This window comes from Panulirus ornatus, chromosome 55 (assembly GCF_036320965.1).
Source record: "Panulirus ornatus isolate Po-2019 chromosome 55, ASM3632096v1, whole genome shotgun sequence".
NCBI lineage: Eukaryota > Metazoa > Arthropoda > Malacostraca > Decapoda > Palinuridae > Panulirus > Panulirus ornatus.
In genome coordinates this window covers 25,358,086-25,373,356 of record NC_092278.1, presented here as the reverse complement: position 1 = coordinate 25,373,356, position 15,271 = coordinate 25,358,086, and the positions used below count along the sequence as shown (strand labels likewise).

The 15,271-nt window shown below is 41.5% G+C and overlaps 1 protein-coding gene across 3 annotated transcripts in view; it reads left to right on the top strand.

Annotated features, from left to right (window-relative positions):
• Positions 1 to 15,271, top strand: part of Ced-12 (engulfment and cell motility Ced-12) — a 137,596-nt gene that overhangs the window by 31,036 nt on the left and 91,289 nt on the right. For 2 of the 3 annotated variants that reach the window (XM_071693244.1, XM_071693246.1), the window contains exons 7-9: positions 1,701 to 1,748; positions 2,556 to 2,702; positions 13,888 to 14,052. In XM_071693244.1, the coding sequence (XP_071549345.1) occupies positions 1,701 to 1,748; positions 2,556 to 2,702; positions 13,888 to 14,052 (360 nt within the window). The remainder of the gene's footprint in view (positions 1 to 1,700; positions 1,749 to 2,555; positions 2,703 to 13,887; positions 14,053 to 15,271) is intronic. The other variant, XM_071693245.1, reaches the window with a different exon arrangement.

Here is a 15,271-nt window from a genome sequence, read left to right as displayed (position 1 = left end):
ACATCCATCCTCCTGCGCACATCTCTATCCATAGCCCACGCCTCGCAACCATACAACATTGTTGGAACCACTATTCCCTCAAACATACCCATTTTTGCTTTCCGAGATAATGTTCTCGACTTCCACACATTTTTCAAGGCTCCCAAAATTTTCGCCCCCTCCCCCACCCTATGATCCACTTCCGCTTCCATGGTTCCATCCGCTGACAGATCCACTCCCAGATATCTAAAACACTTCACTTCCTCCAGTTTTTCTCCATTCAAACTCACCTCCCAATTGACTTGACCCTCACCCCTACTGTACCTAATAACCTTGCTCTTATTCACATTTACTCTCAACTTTCTTCTTCCACACACTTTACCAAACTCAGTCACCAGCTTCTGCAGTTTCTCACATGAATCAGCCACCAGCGCTGTATCATCAGCGAACAACAACTGACTCACTTCCCAAGCTCTCTCATCCCCAACAGACTTCATACTTGCCCCTCTTTCCAGGACTCTTGCATTTACCTCCCTTACAACCCCATCCATAAACAAATTAAACAACCATGGAGACATCACACACCCCTGCCGCAAACCTACATTCACTGAGAACCAATCACTTTCCTCTCTTCCTACACGTACACATGCCTTACATCCTCGATAAAAACTTTTCACTGCTTCTAACAACTTGCCTCCCACACCATATATTCTTAATACCTTCCACAGAGCATCTCTATCAACTCTATCATATGCCTTCTCCAGATCCATAAATGCTACATACAAATCCATTTGCTTTTCTAAGTATTTCTCACATACATTCTTCAAAGCAAACACCTGATCCACACATCCTCTACCACTTCTGAAACCACACTGCTCTTCCCCAATCTGATGCTCTGTACATGCCTTCACCCTCTCAATCAATACCCTCCCATATAATTTACCAGGAATACTCAACAAACTTATACCTCTGTAATTTGAGCACTCACTCTTATCCCCTTTGCCTTTGTACAATGGCACTATGCACGCATGCACGCATTCCGCCAATCCTCAGGCACCTCACCATGAGTCATACATACATTAAATAACCTTACCAACCAGTCAACAATACAGTCACCCCCTTTTTTAATAAATTCCACTGCAATACCATCCAAACCTGCTGCCTTGCCGGCTTTCATCTTCCGCAAAGCTTTTACTACCTCTTCTCTGTTTACCAAATCATTTTCCCTAACCCTCTCACTTTGCACACCACCTCGACCCAAACACCCTATATCTGCCACTCTGTCATCAGACACATTCAACAAACCTTCAAAATACTCATTCCATATCATATGTAATTTTTTGAGTATAAAAAGCAAGAAGGTAAATTTAATGAGACACATTGGCAGATAAAATCCTAAGAGAGTTAGATCAGTAACACAAACTTAAGATTTAAATTGAAAGCTCCTTGCTAATGTTAGACTGAGATTTTAAATGTAATAGGATAAATGAAGTCGTGACAGTACTGGTTAGAGGTATACGATTCACAAAGTTGTGTTTTACAGCTTTATGTAAGAAGGGAACATTTATTTTATTTCTTTTCTGCTATCGATGGTGTTGCATGTATCAGTCTTTTCAGATTTTGAATCTATAGTTCTTGAATATTTCGTTCAGTCTGTACAATGGATTCTGGACAGGGCTGCCATAAGAGTAGTTCTGATTTCAGGTATTTCTCCTCCACAGGCTTCAGTGAATAGTACCCAGGCATCAAAGTCCCAGCTACAGTGCCAGGTGAGGATTGTATTTTTGATTGCATATTTAAATTTTACTCTACATTTCAATACATCCTGTGTGATATGTTGGTGTAGGCCTATCATCTGATAGCATTTTATCTCATCTGTGACTTGCATTTTTTGGATGTCTATCTGGCTTAACCTTTTCAGATGTGGTGAGATTTCTTCTCCTTGGTTTACCCTAACCTTTTTTCTTGGGATCTTCAGGAAATTCCATTATCCAGAAGAGTCTAGTTCCTTGAATCCATGTTTTCAACATGGTTATGTTTATGATGATGGGATTATTTTCTTGTTTCATCCTAAGTAGATAATTTATTGAACTTCTGGGATACATTTTTGAAGAAACAACACAGTAGTTTCTAGAGTTTCTGGCAATTCTGCTAGAGTATTAAGATTTGTATTACGTGAAGGTAAAAGGGATCTGTGAGCATATGGATGGCTCATTTTCACTTCAGTTTCTTTAAGAATAATTCTCATTATTAAAAATGCCTTTTGTAGTTAACAAAATAAATTCTGTTTTGGGCATCCAATTACATAAAAGTTCTTTAACATTTACTTTCAAGGGAAGCTTATATTGTGTTGCTTCTGTGCTACACCCTTTACTCACACAACAGGAGCAAAATCGACTAGTGTTATGTATCAAATCCTGCCCACTTAGTGTCCCATCAGGTAGATTCTATGATATAAGGAATATTAATTGGTATCAGATTTTTCTCTTCAAGTGGAAAGCCTTTGGAAAAAGTTTACTACACCTTACTAGGATAATTGCAAAATGATTTGTTAGCCTGTTTTCTTTATATTACAGAAAGTGGAGATACAGCAGTCAGTTCTGGCATTGGTTAATGCTCTTATTCAGAAGTCAGATCCCCAGAAGAAGAAGTACTGGTCAACGACACTCTCAAATCGTCAGTACCGCACCATAATTATCAACAATGTTCTCATACACACTGAGGTAGGGAAAAAAGAATTCTTACTTTTTAATCAAGCTGTTTCTGCATGTCTATATCATGAATACCATTTTGATATCAAGATGGATTACGTTGTGCAAATACTTTATCTTGTTAAACTGCATAGTTTTCTATTAGTTTGGGTATGAATAGTTGAGTGTGTTTTGTAATTATTTTGAAATTAATTGAATTTTGGTGAAAAATTAGCTTACTCATATTTTGTAATTGTCATAATGTGTATGATATTAAGGTGATATTAACATAGTTTTTAGGTACTTTCAATTTCATGTATCCTATTAATCTTCCATTAAAATTTTTTTGGAATAAAAGATATATCACACTTTCAGAAACTCTTCCCTTCTTCAGAAACCTGCTAGACTCTTGTATCTATTCAGATCCTTGCAAAGCTGATCTTCAATAAGCAAAGTGCAGTTTCTTGAAAAGAAAATGTGCTGACTTGACTTCTGCTGAGCAGTCTTTTTTGTCCTTAACCAAAAACATATCCTCTGTGATTCAACCTTTCCTCCTCTTTTCTGATCTGAGCACTCTGTTGCTAATTCTCTAATTGGTAAAGCTACTCTCTTTGTTACCTTGTTTTCCTCTAACTCAGATTTGTTTGATTCAGCATCTGATCCTCTTCCCTTATCTCCTCCCACTGAACCTATGCCATCTCCTGTTTTCTCCTTGTGCTGGGTCTTCTAGGTACTCTACCATCTGCAGGTGGACAAAGCATAGAGCTTAGATGGCATACCTCCTTAGGTTCGAATGGAGTGAGCCTCTTAGCACCAGTTTTGCCTATGTTGCCTTTGTCTAAAAACCCAGACTTTCCCTTCTGATTGGAAGTATGCTTTAGTACAGTCCATCCCTAAGAAAGGTGACCATTCTAACCGCTCCAATTATTGCCCCATTGCCCTCATATTTGCTATGTCCAGAATCTTTGCAACTGTCCTGAACTCTCACTATCTTAGACATTTCATGTTTTGCAGATTACCATTATTAGTTTTGCAGAGCTATGTCTACTGGTGATTTTCTGTTCTACCTGAATCACCTCTGGTCCTCTTCACTGAGGTTCTGTTGAAGCTTTTGTCATAGCCCTTGGTGTCTCTAAAGCATTTGATAGGGTTTGGCATAAATCTTTGCTTTGTAGAATCCCTTCCTTTGGTTTCACTGCTTCTCTCAGTTCTCTAATCTATAGTTTCTCTCTGTCCATTCCATCGCAATAGTCATCAATGGAGTGACTTACCCCTCCCTTCTCATAAAGACTGGTGTTCCTCGGGTTCTGTTCTATTACCTGCTTTCTTTCTTCTCTCAGTAAATGATCTCTCTTGAGCTTCTAACTCAGTATGTTGTAGAAGGCGACTAGGAGGGGTGGGAGTGGTTGGCTGGCAATCCCTCCTTATATTACTTTCCAAAAGAAAGAACAAGGAAGGGAACCAAGTGAGGATTTTTCTCTCTAGGGCTCTGTCATCTGTTCTTCATGCTACCCTGGTATTGCACAAAATGGTGAGTCAGTTGTTGGTCGCCGATGATACAGCTCTGATGGATGATTCGAGTGAGAAACTGCAGAAGTTGGTGACTGAGTTTGGAGGAGAAGTATGTAAAAGGAGAAAGTTGAGAGTAAATTTGACTAAGAGTAAGGTTATCATGTTCAGTAGGGTTGAGGAACAAGTAAATTGGGATGTAAGTTTGAATGGAGAAAAATTGGAGGAAGTGAAGTGTTTTAGATATTTGCGAGTGGACTTAGCAGAGAATGGAACCATGGAAGCAGAAGTGTCACAGGGTGGGGGATGGGGTGAAGGAGACATGTTACCTCGAAGAGCAAAACTGGGTATGTTTGAAGGAATAGTAGTTACAACAATATTATATGGTTGTGAGGCATGAGCTAAGGATAGGGTTGTGTGGAGGAGGGTGGATGTATTGAAAATGAAATGTTTGAGGGCAGTATGTAGTGTGAGGTGGTTTGATCAAGTAAGTAATGAAAGGGTAAGAGAGATGTTTGGTAATAAAAAGAGTGTGGTTGAGAGAGCAGAAGAGGATGTGTTGAAATGGTTTGGACATATGGAGAGAATGAGTGAGGAAAGGTTGACTGAGAATATATGTGTCAGAGGTGGAGGAAACAAGAAGTGGGAGACCAAATTGGAGGTGGAAGGATGGAGTGAAAAAGATTTTGAGTGACCGGGGCCTGAACATACAGGAGTATGAGGCGTGCAAGAAATAGAGTGAGTTAGAATGATGTGGTGCACCGAGGTCGACATGCTGTCCATGGACCGAACCAGGGCATGTGAAACATCTGGGGTACACCATGGAAAGGTCTGTGGGACTTGGATGTAGATAGAGAGCGGTGGTTTTGGTGCATTACACATGGCAGCTAGAGACAGTGTGAATGAATGTAGCTTTTTTTTTGTCTGTTTTCCTGGCACTACCTTGCTGAATCAGGGGGTAGTGATGCTGTTCCCTTTGGGTGGGGCAGGGTAGTGCCAGTAATGAATGAAAGCAAGCAAGTATGTATGTGTACTTGTGTATATATGTATATGTTGATATGTATATTTTATTTATTATACTTAAGTGCTCTTTCCCGGATCAACAAGGTAGTGCAAGGAAACAGACGAAGAATGGCCCAACCACCCACATACACATTTATTTATTTATTTATTTTGCTTTGTCGCTGTCTCCCGTGTTAGCGAGGTAGCGCAAGGAAACAGATGAAAGAATGGCCCAACCCACCCACATACACATGTATATACATACATGTCCACACATGCAAATATGCATACCTATACATCTCAACGTATACATATATATACACACATGGACATATACATATATATACACATGCACGTAATTTATACTGTCTGCCTTTATTCATTCTCATCGCCACCCCGTCACACATGAAATAACCACCTCCTCCCCCAAATGTGCGCGAGGTAGCGCTAGGAAAAGACAACAAAGGCTACTTTCGTTCACATTCACACTCTAGCTGTCATGTAATAATGCACCGAAACCACAGCTCCCTTTCCACATCCAGGCCCTACAGAACTTTCCATGGTTTACCCCAGACGCTTCACATGCCCTGGTTCAATCCATTGAGAGCACATCGACCCCGGTATACCACATCGTTCCAATTTACTCTATTCCTTGCAAGCCTTTCACCCTCCTGCATGTTCAGGCCCCGATCACTCAAAATCTTTTTCACTCCATCTTTCCACCTCCAATTTGGTCTCCCACTTCTCCTCGTTCCCTCCATCCCTGACACATATATCCTCTTTGTCAATCTTTCCTCACTCATTCTTTCCATGTAACCAAACCATTTCAAAACACCCTCTTCTGCTCTCTCAACCACACTCTTTTTATTACCTCACATCTCTCTTACCCTGTTATTACTTACTCGATCAAACCACCTCACACCACATATTGTCCTCAAACATCTCATTTCCAACACATCCACCCTCCTGCGCACAACTCTATCCATAGCCCAAGCCTCGCAACCATATAACATTGTTGGAACCGCTATTCCTTCAAACATACCCATTTTTGCTTACCGAGATAATGTTCTCGACTTCCGCACATTTTTTAACGCTCCCAGAACTTTTGCCCCCTCCCCACCCTATGATTCACTTTAAAACACTTTACTTCCTCCAGTTTTTCTCTATTCAAACTTACCTCCCAATTGACTTGTCCCTCAACCCTACCGTACCTAATATCACATACCACACACACACATATATATGTATATATATATATATATATATATATATTTTATTTATTTTTATTTCGTACTATTCGCCATTTCCCACGTCAGCGAGGTAGCGTTAAGAACAGAGGAATGGGCCTTTGAGGGAACATCCTCACCTGGCCCCCTTCTCTGTTCCTTCTTTTGGAAAATTGAAAAAAACGAGATGGGAGGATTTCCAGCCACCCGCTCCCTCCCCTTTTAGTCGCCTTCCACGACACGCAGGGAATACGTGGGAAGTATTCTTTCTCCCCTATCCCCAGGGATGTATGTATATTTATTTATTTATATATACATTTTTTTTTTTTTTTTTTTTTTTTTTTTTGCTTTGTCGCTGTCTCCCGCGTTTGCGAGGTAGCGCAAGGAAACAGACGAAAGAAATGGCCCAACCCACCCCCATACACATGTATATACATACGTCCACACACGCAAATATACATAACTACGCAGCTTTCCATGGTTTACCCCAGACGCTTCACATGCCTTGATTCAATCCACTGACAGCACATCAACCCCGGTATCCCACATCGCTCCAATTCACTCTATTCCTTGCCCTCCTTTCACCCTCCTGCATGTTCAGGCCCCGATCACACAAAATCTTTTTCACTCCATCTTTCCACCTCCAATTTGGTCTCCCTCTTCTCCTCGTTCCCTCCACCTCCGACACATATATCCTCTTGGTCAATCTTTCCTCACTCATTCTCTCCATGTGACCAAACCATTTCAAAACACCGTCTTCTGCTCTCTCAACCACGCTCTTTTTATTTCCACACATCTTTCTTACCCTCACATTACTTAATCAAACCACCTCACACCACATATTGTCTCAAACATCTCATTTCCAGCACATCCACCTTCCTGCACACAACTCTATCAATAGCCCAAGCCTTGCAACCATACAACATTGTTGCAACCACTATTCCTTCAAACATACCCATTTTTGCTTCCGGAGAAAATGTTCTCGACTTCCAAACACTCTTCAAGGCTCCCAGAATTTTCGCCCCCTCCCCCACCCTATGGTTCACTTCCGCTTCTATGGTTATATCCACTGCCAGATCCACTCCCAGATATCTAAAACACTTTACTTCCTCCAGTTTTTCTCCATTCAAACTTACCTCCCAATTGACTTGACCCTCAACCCTACTGTACCTAATAACCTTGCTCTTATTCACATTTACTCTTAACTTTCTTCTTTCACACACTTTACCAAACTCAGTCACCAGCTTCTGCAGTTTCTCACATGAATCAGCCACCAGCGCTGTATCATCAGCGAACAACAACTGACTCACTTCCCAAGCTCTCTCATCCATGACAGACTGCATAACTTGCCCCTCTTTCCAAAACTCTGGTATTCACCTCCCTAACAACCCCATCCATAAACAAATTAAACAACCATGGAGACATCACATGCACCTGCCGCAAACCTACATTCACTGAGAACCAATCACTTTCCTCTCTTCCTACACGTACACATGCCTTACATCCTCGATAAAAACTTTTCAATGCTTCTAGCAACTTGCCTCCCACACCATATATATATATGCTACCTCGCAAACGCTGGAGACAGCGGCAAAAAAAAAAAAAAAGAAAAGATATATATATATATATATATATTCCCTCAAAGGCCCAGTCCTCTGTTCTTAACGCTACCTCGCTATCGCGGGAAATGGCGAATAGTATGAAAAAAAAATATATATATATATATATATATATATATATATATATATATATATATCTTCTTTTCTTTCTTTCTTTCAAACTATTCGCCATTTCCCGCATTAGCGAGGTAGCGTTAAGAACAGAGGACTGGGCCTTTCAGGGAATACCCTCACCTGGCCCAATTCTCTGTTCCTTCTTTTGGAAAATTAAAAAAAAACGAGAGGGGAGGATTTCCAGCCCCCCCGCTCCCTCCCCTTTTAGTCGCCTTCTACAACACGCAGGGAATACGTGGGAAGTATTCTTTCTCCCCTATCCCCAGGGATAATATATATATATATATATATATTTATTTATATTTATTATACTTTGTCGCTGTCTCCCGCGTTTGCGAGGTAGCGCAAGGAAACAGACGAAAGAAATGGCCCAACCCCCCCCCCATACACATGTATATACATACGTCCACACACGCAAATATACATACCTACACAGCTTTCCATGGTTTACCCCAGACGCTTCACATGCCCTGCTTCAATCCACTGACAGCACGTCAACCCCGGTATACCACATCGCTCCAATTCACTCTATTCCTTGCCCTCCTTTCACCCTCCTGCATGTTCAGGCCCCGATCACACAAAATCTTTTTCACTCCATCTTTCCACCTCCAATTTGGTCTCCCTCTTCTCCTTGTTCCCTCCACCTCCGACACATATATCCTCTTGGTCAATCTTTCCTCACTCATCCTCTCCATGTGCCCAAACCACTTCAAAACACCCTCTTCTGCTCTCTCAACCACGCTCTTTTTATTTCCACACATCTCTCTTACCCTTACGTTACTCACTCGATCAAACCACCTCACACCACACATTGTCCTCAAACATCTCATTTCCAGCACATCCATCCTCCTGCGCACAACTCTATCCATAGCCCACGCCTCGCAACCATACAACATTGTTGGAACCACTATTCCTTCAAACATACCCATTTTTGCTGTCCGAGATAATGTTCTCGACTTCCACACATTCTTCAACGCTCCCAGGACTTTTCGCCCCCTCCCCCACCCTATGATCCACTTCCGCTTCCATGGTTCCATCCGCTGCCAGATCCACTCCCAGATATCTAAAACACTTCACTTCCTCCAGTTTTTCTCCATTCAAACTCACCTCCCAATTGACTTGACCCTCAACCCTACTGTACCTAATAACCTTGCTCTTATTCACATTTACTCTTAACTTTCTTCTTCCACACACTTTTCCAAACTCAGTCACCAGCTTCTGCAGTTTCTCACATGAATCAGCCACCAGCGCTGTATCATCAGCGAACAACAACTGACTCACTTCCCAAGCTCTCTCATCCCCAACAGACTTCATACTTGCCCCTCTTTCCAAAACTCTTGCATTTACCTCCCTAACAACCCCATCCATAAACAAATTAAACAACCATGGAGACATCACACACCCCTGCCGCAAACCTACATTCACTGAGAACCAATCACTTTCCTCTCTTCCTACACGTACACATGCCTTACATCCTCGATAAAAACTTTTCACTGCTTCTAACAACTTTCCTCCCACACCATATATTCTTAATACCTTCCACAGAGCATCTCTATCAACTCTATCATATGCCTTCTCCAGATCCATAAATGCTACATACAAATCCATTTGCTTTTCTAAGTATTTCTCACATACATTCTTCAAAGCAAACACCTGATCCACACATCCTCTACCACTTCTGAAACCACACTGCTCTTCCCCAATCTGATGCTCTGTACATGCCTTCACCCTCTCAATCAATACCCTCCCATATAATTTACCAGGAATACTCAACAAACTTATACCTCTGTAATTTGAGCACTCACTCTTATCCCCTTTGCCTTTGTACAATGGCACTATGCACGCATTCCGCCAATCCTCAGGCACCTCACCATGAGTCATACATACATTAAATAACCTTACCAACCAGTCAACAATACAGTCACCCCCTTTTTTAATAAATTCCACTGCAATACCATCCAAACCCGCTGCCTTGCCGGCTTTCATCTTCCACAAAGCTTTCACTACCTCTTCTCTGTTTACCAAATCATTTTCCCTAACCCTCTCACTTTGCACACCACCTCGACCAAAACACCCTATATCTGCCACTCTATCATCAAACACATTCAACAAACCTTCAAAATACTCACTCCATCTCCTTCTCACATCACCACTACTTGTTATCACCTCCCCACTTGCGCCCTTCACCGAAGTTCCCATTTGCTCCCTTGTCTTACGCACTTTACTTACCTCCTTCCAGAACATCTTTTTATTCTCCCTAAAATTTAATGATACTCTCTCACCCCAACTCTCATTTGCCCTTTTTTTCACCTCTTGCACCTTTCTCTTGACCTCCTGTCTCTTTCTTTTATACATCTCCCACTCAATTGCATTTTTTCCCTGCAAAAATCACCCAAATGCCTCTCTCTTCTCTTTCACTAATACTCTTACTTCTTCATCCCACCACTCACTACCCTTTCTAATCAACCCACCTCCCACTCTTTTCATGCCACAAGCATCTTTTGCGCAATCCATCACTGATTCCCTAAATACATCCCATTCCTCCCCCACTCCCCTTACTTCCATTGTTCTCACCTTTTTCCATTCTGTACTCAGTCTCTCCTGGTACTTCCTCACACAGGTCTCCTTCTCAAGCTCACTTACTCTCACCACCCTCTTCACCCCAACATTCACTCTTCTTTTCTGAAAACCCATACAAATCTTCACCTTAGCCTCCACAAGATAATGATCAGACATCCCTCCAGTTGCACCTCTCAGCACATATATATATATATATATATATATATATATATAGGGTGCGTAAGACAAGGGAGCAAATGGGAACTTCAGTGAAGGGCGTAAATGGGGAGGTGATAACAAGTAGTGGTGATGTGAGAAGGAGATGTAATGAGTATTTTGAAGGTTTGTTGAATGTGTCTGATGACAGAGTGGCAGATATAGGGTGTTTGGGTCGAGGTGGTGTGCAAAGTGAGAGGGTTAGGGAAAATGATTTGGTAAACAGAGAAGAGGTAGTGAAAGCTTTGTGGAAGATGAAAGCCGGCAAGGCAGCGGGTTTGGATGGTATTGCAGTGGAATTTATTAAAAAAGGGGGTGACTGTATTGTTGACTGGTTGGTAAGGTTATTTAATGTATGTATGACTCATGGTGAGGTGCCTGAGGATTGGCGGAATGCGTGCATAGTGCCATTGTACAAAGGCAAAGGGGATAAGAGTGAGTGCTCAAATTACAGAGGTATAAGTTTGTTGAGTATTCCTGGTAAATTATATGGGAGGGTATTGATTGAGAGGGTGAAGGCATATACAGAGCATCAGATTGGGGAAGAGCAGTGTGGTTTCAGAAGTGGTAGAGGATGTGTGGATCAGGTGTTTGCTTTGAAGAATGTATGTGAGAAATACTTAGAAAAGCAAATGGATTTGTATGTAGCATTTATGGATCTGGAGAAGGCATATGATAGAGTTGATAGAGATGCTCTGTGGAAGGTATTAAGAATATATGGTGTGGGAGGCAAGTTGTTAGAAGCAGTGAAAAGTTTTTATCGAGGATGTAAGGCATGTGTACGTGTAGGAAGAGAGGAAAGTGATTGGTTCTCAGTGAATGTAGGTTTGCGGCAGGGGTGTGTGATGTCTCCATGGTTGTTTAATTTGTTTATGGATGGGGTTGTTAGGGAGGTAAATGCAAGAGTCTTGGAAAGAGGGGCAAGTATGAAGTCTGTTGGGGATGAGAGAGCTTGGGAAGTGAGTCAGTTGTTGTTCGCTGATGATACAGCGCTGGTGGCGGATTCATGTGAGAAACTGCAGAAGCTGGTGACGGAGTTTGGTAAAGTGTGTGAAAGAAGAAAGTTAAGAGTAAATGTGAATAAGAGCAAGGTTATTAGGTACAGTAGGGTTGAGGGTCAAGTCAACTGGGAGGTGAGTTTGAATGGAGAAAAACTGGAGGAAGTGAAGTGTTTTAGATATCTGGGAGTGGATCTGTCAGCGGATGGAACCATGGAAGCGGAAGTGGATCATAGGGTGGGGGAGGGGGCGAAAATTTTGGGAGCCTTGAAAAATGTGTGGAAGTCGAGAACATTATCTCGGAAAGCAAAAATGGGTATGTTTGAAGGAATAGTGGTTCCAACAATGTTGTATGGTTGCGAGGCGTGGGCTATGGATAGAGTTGTGCGCAGGAGGATGGATGTGCTGGAAGTGAGATGTTTGAGGACAATGTGTGGTGTGAGGTGGTTTGATCGAGTAAGTAACGTAAGGGTAAGAGAGATGTGTGGAAATAAAAAGAGCGTGGTTGAGAGAGCAGAAGAGGGTGTTTTGAAGTGGTTTGGGCACATGGAGAGAATGAGTGAGGAAAGATTGACCAAGAGGATATATGTGTCGGAGGTGGAGGGAACGAGGAGAAGAGGGAGACCAAATTGGAGGTGGAAAGATGGAGTGAAAAAGATTTTGTGTGATCGGGGCCTGAACATGCAGGAGGGTGAAAGGAGGGCAAGGAATAGAGTGAATTGGAGCGATGTGGTATACCGGGGTTGACGTGCTGTCAGTGGATTGAAGCAGGGCGTGTGAAGCGTCTGGGGTAAACCATGGAAAGCTGTGTAGGTATGTATATTTGCGTGTGTGGACGTATGTATATACATGTGTATGGGGGGGGGGTTGGGCCATTTCTTTCGTCTGTTTCCTTGCGCTACCTCGCAAACGCAGGAGACAGTGACAAAGTATAATAAATAAGAATAAATAAATGTATAAGTATATGCATATATGTACCAGGTTTATTATAGACATTTGAATGCTGGCACTATACGTAGGTAATGAAGTAGTGGTGCACCACATCCATTTAAATTCACCTCGTACCCTGTGACTGAGCCATTTTGATATCTTCAGTGTATTTTTCTTTTTTCTACTTGGAGGTTGGATCATCCTGTAATCATATAATTGAAATCACTCCTCACAAATTCTTGTCTGTTTATACTGAATAGCAGAGTTGGGGCCTGAGTGTAGTGCACATACCTCTTTTTCTGGTCGTAACTTAGCTCTTTGGATATAAGTGCATGCTAGTCAGAGTTTCTGGTGAATTTGACATCTTTAGATATTATAAGTCAACAAAATAACCATTGGCTTCTTCAAATGTGGATGTGACAGTTCAGAATGTAAAGCTTGTGTGGTTAGGACAGTAATGCTTTGTTATATGCCATGTTTGACTATGACTGAAAGGATTAATCTGCTGCAGTAGCATATTTAATTTTGAGGCACCAGAGTGTTTTACTGTAATTAGGTAATGTATATACCATCAGTTTTATAGGCCCTGTTTCAGTCCATTGATAGCATATTGCATTAGTCTTTCATTTTGATACATTGTTCATGATAGCTAGAGATTGGATGTGGGCAAACAAGATCACTCTTTATATGTTGTTGATGTACTTTGCTTAAGCAGGAGAGGCAGTGAGTTATAAAGATTGATTGTTGAAGTTTATTTTCAGAAAGAGATTCAGTTGAGAGAGAGAACAAATTTATGTAACAACACTGTGCAGATTACATAATGTATGTGCTTGTTATTCTACATTTTTTTTTTTGCAAACTTGGAATATGTGTTCATTGTGATGGTTAGATCTTGATGCTACATTCAGATTTTTCAGAGAATGCTCTTGGGTTTTGGCATTGGAGAATATAGACATATCTTGTTGGCAAAATGTTCCAGAATATGAAAAATTGCGTATGCATACATCTTATACATGAATGATATATGCTCTTGTTTCCCTCTCAGACAGGTAGCATTGGAGGTGACATGGCACATCAGTTGTATGTGCTGCAGCAGCAGCTTTTGAATCAATACGAGGAACGGATGAACACCAGCATGGATGTTAATGATCAGGATGCTACAGATAAAATTAAAGAACTGAGACGTATTGCTTTTGAATCTGATGGTGAAGTACGTAGAAATGAATCTTAGATTTTTGTTTTCTTTGTGTCTGCAGGTTACATAGACAGACAAGCAAACAGATAGTATTCATGGATTTATTTGTGAAAAAGGAAAACTTGCATACAAAAACATATATACTTACTGGAAATGGATTTGTATGTAGCATTTGTGGATCTGGAGAAGACATATGACAGAGTTGATAGAGACGCTCTCTAGAAGGTATTAAGAATATATGGTGTGGGAAGCAAGTTGCTAGAAGCAGTGAAAAGTTTTTATCGAGGATGTAAGGCATGTGTATGACTAGGAAGAGAGGAAAGTGATTGGTTCTCATTGAATGTTGGTTTGCGGCAGGGATGCATGATGTCGCCATGGTTCTTTAATTTGTTTATGGATGGGGTTGTTAGGGAGGTGAATGCAAGAGTTTTGGAGAGAGGGGCTAGTATGCAGTCTGTTGTGGATGAGAGGGCTTGGGAAGTGAGTCAGCTGTTGTTCGCTTATGATACTGCGCTGGTGGCTGCTTCGGGTAAGAAACTGCAGAAGCTGGTGACTGAGTTTGGTAAAGTGTGTGAAAGAAGAAAGCTGAGAGTAAATGTGAATAAGAGCAAGGTTATTAGGTACAGTAGGGTTGTGGGACAAGTCAGTTGGGATGTAAGTTTGAATGGAGAAAAACTGGAGGAAGTGAAGTGTTTTAGATATCTGGGAGTGGATTTGGCTGCGGATGGAACCATGGAGTTTGTTGAGTATTCCTGGGATATTATATGGTAGGGTATTGATTGAGAGGGTAAAGGCTTGTCCAGAGCATCAGATTGGGGAAGAGCAGTGTGGTTTCAGAAGTGGTAGAGGATGTGTGGATCAGGTGTTTGCTTTGAAGAATGTATGTGAGAAATACGTAGTAAAACAAATGGATATGTATGTGGCATTTATGGATCTGGAGAAGGCAAATGACAGAGTTGATAGAGATGCTCTGTGGGAGGTATTAAGAGTATATGGTGTGGGAGGTAAGTCACTGGAAGCAGTTAAAAGTTTTTATCAAGAATGTAAGGCACGTATACAAGTAGTAAGAGAGGAAAGTGATTGGTTCCCAGTGAATGCCGGTTTGCTGTAGGGGTGTGTGATATCTCCATGGTCATATAATTTGTTTATGGATGGGGTTGTTAGGGAGGTGAATGCAAGAATTTTGGAGAAAGGGGCAAGTGTGCAATCTGTTGTGGATGAGAGGGCTTGGGAA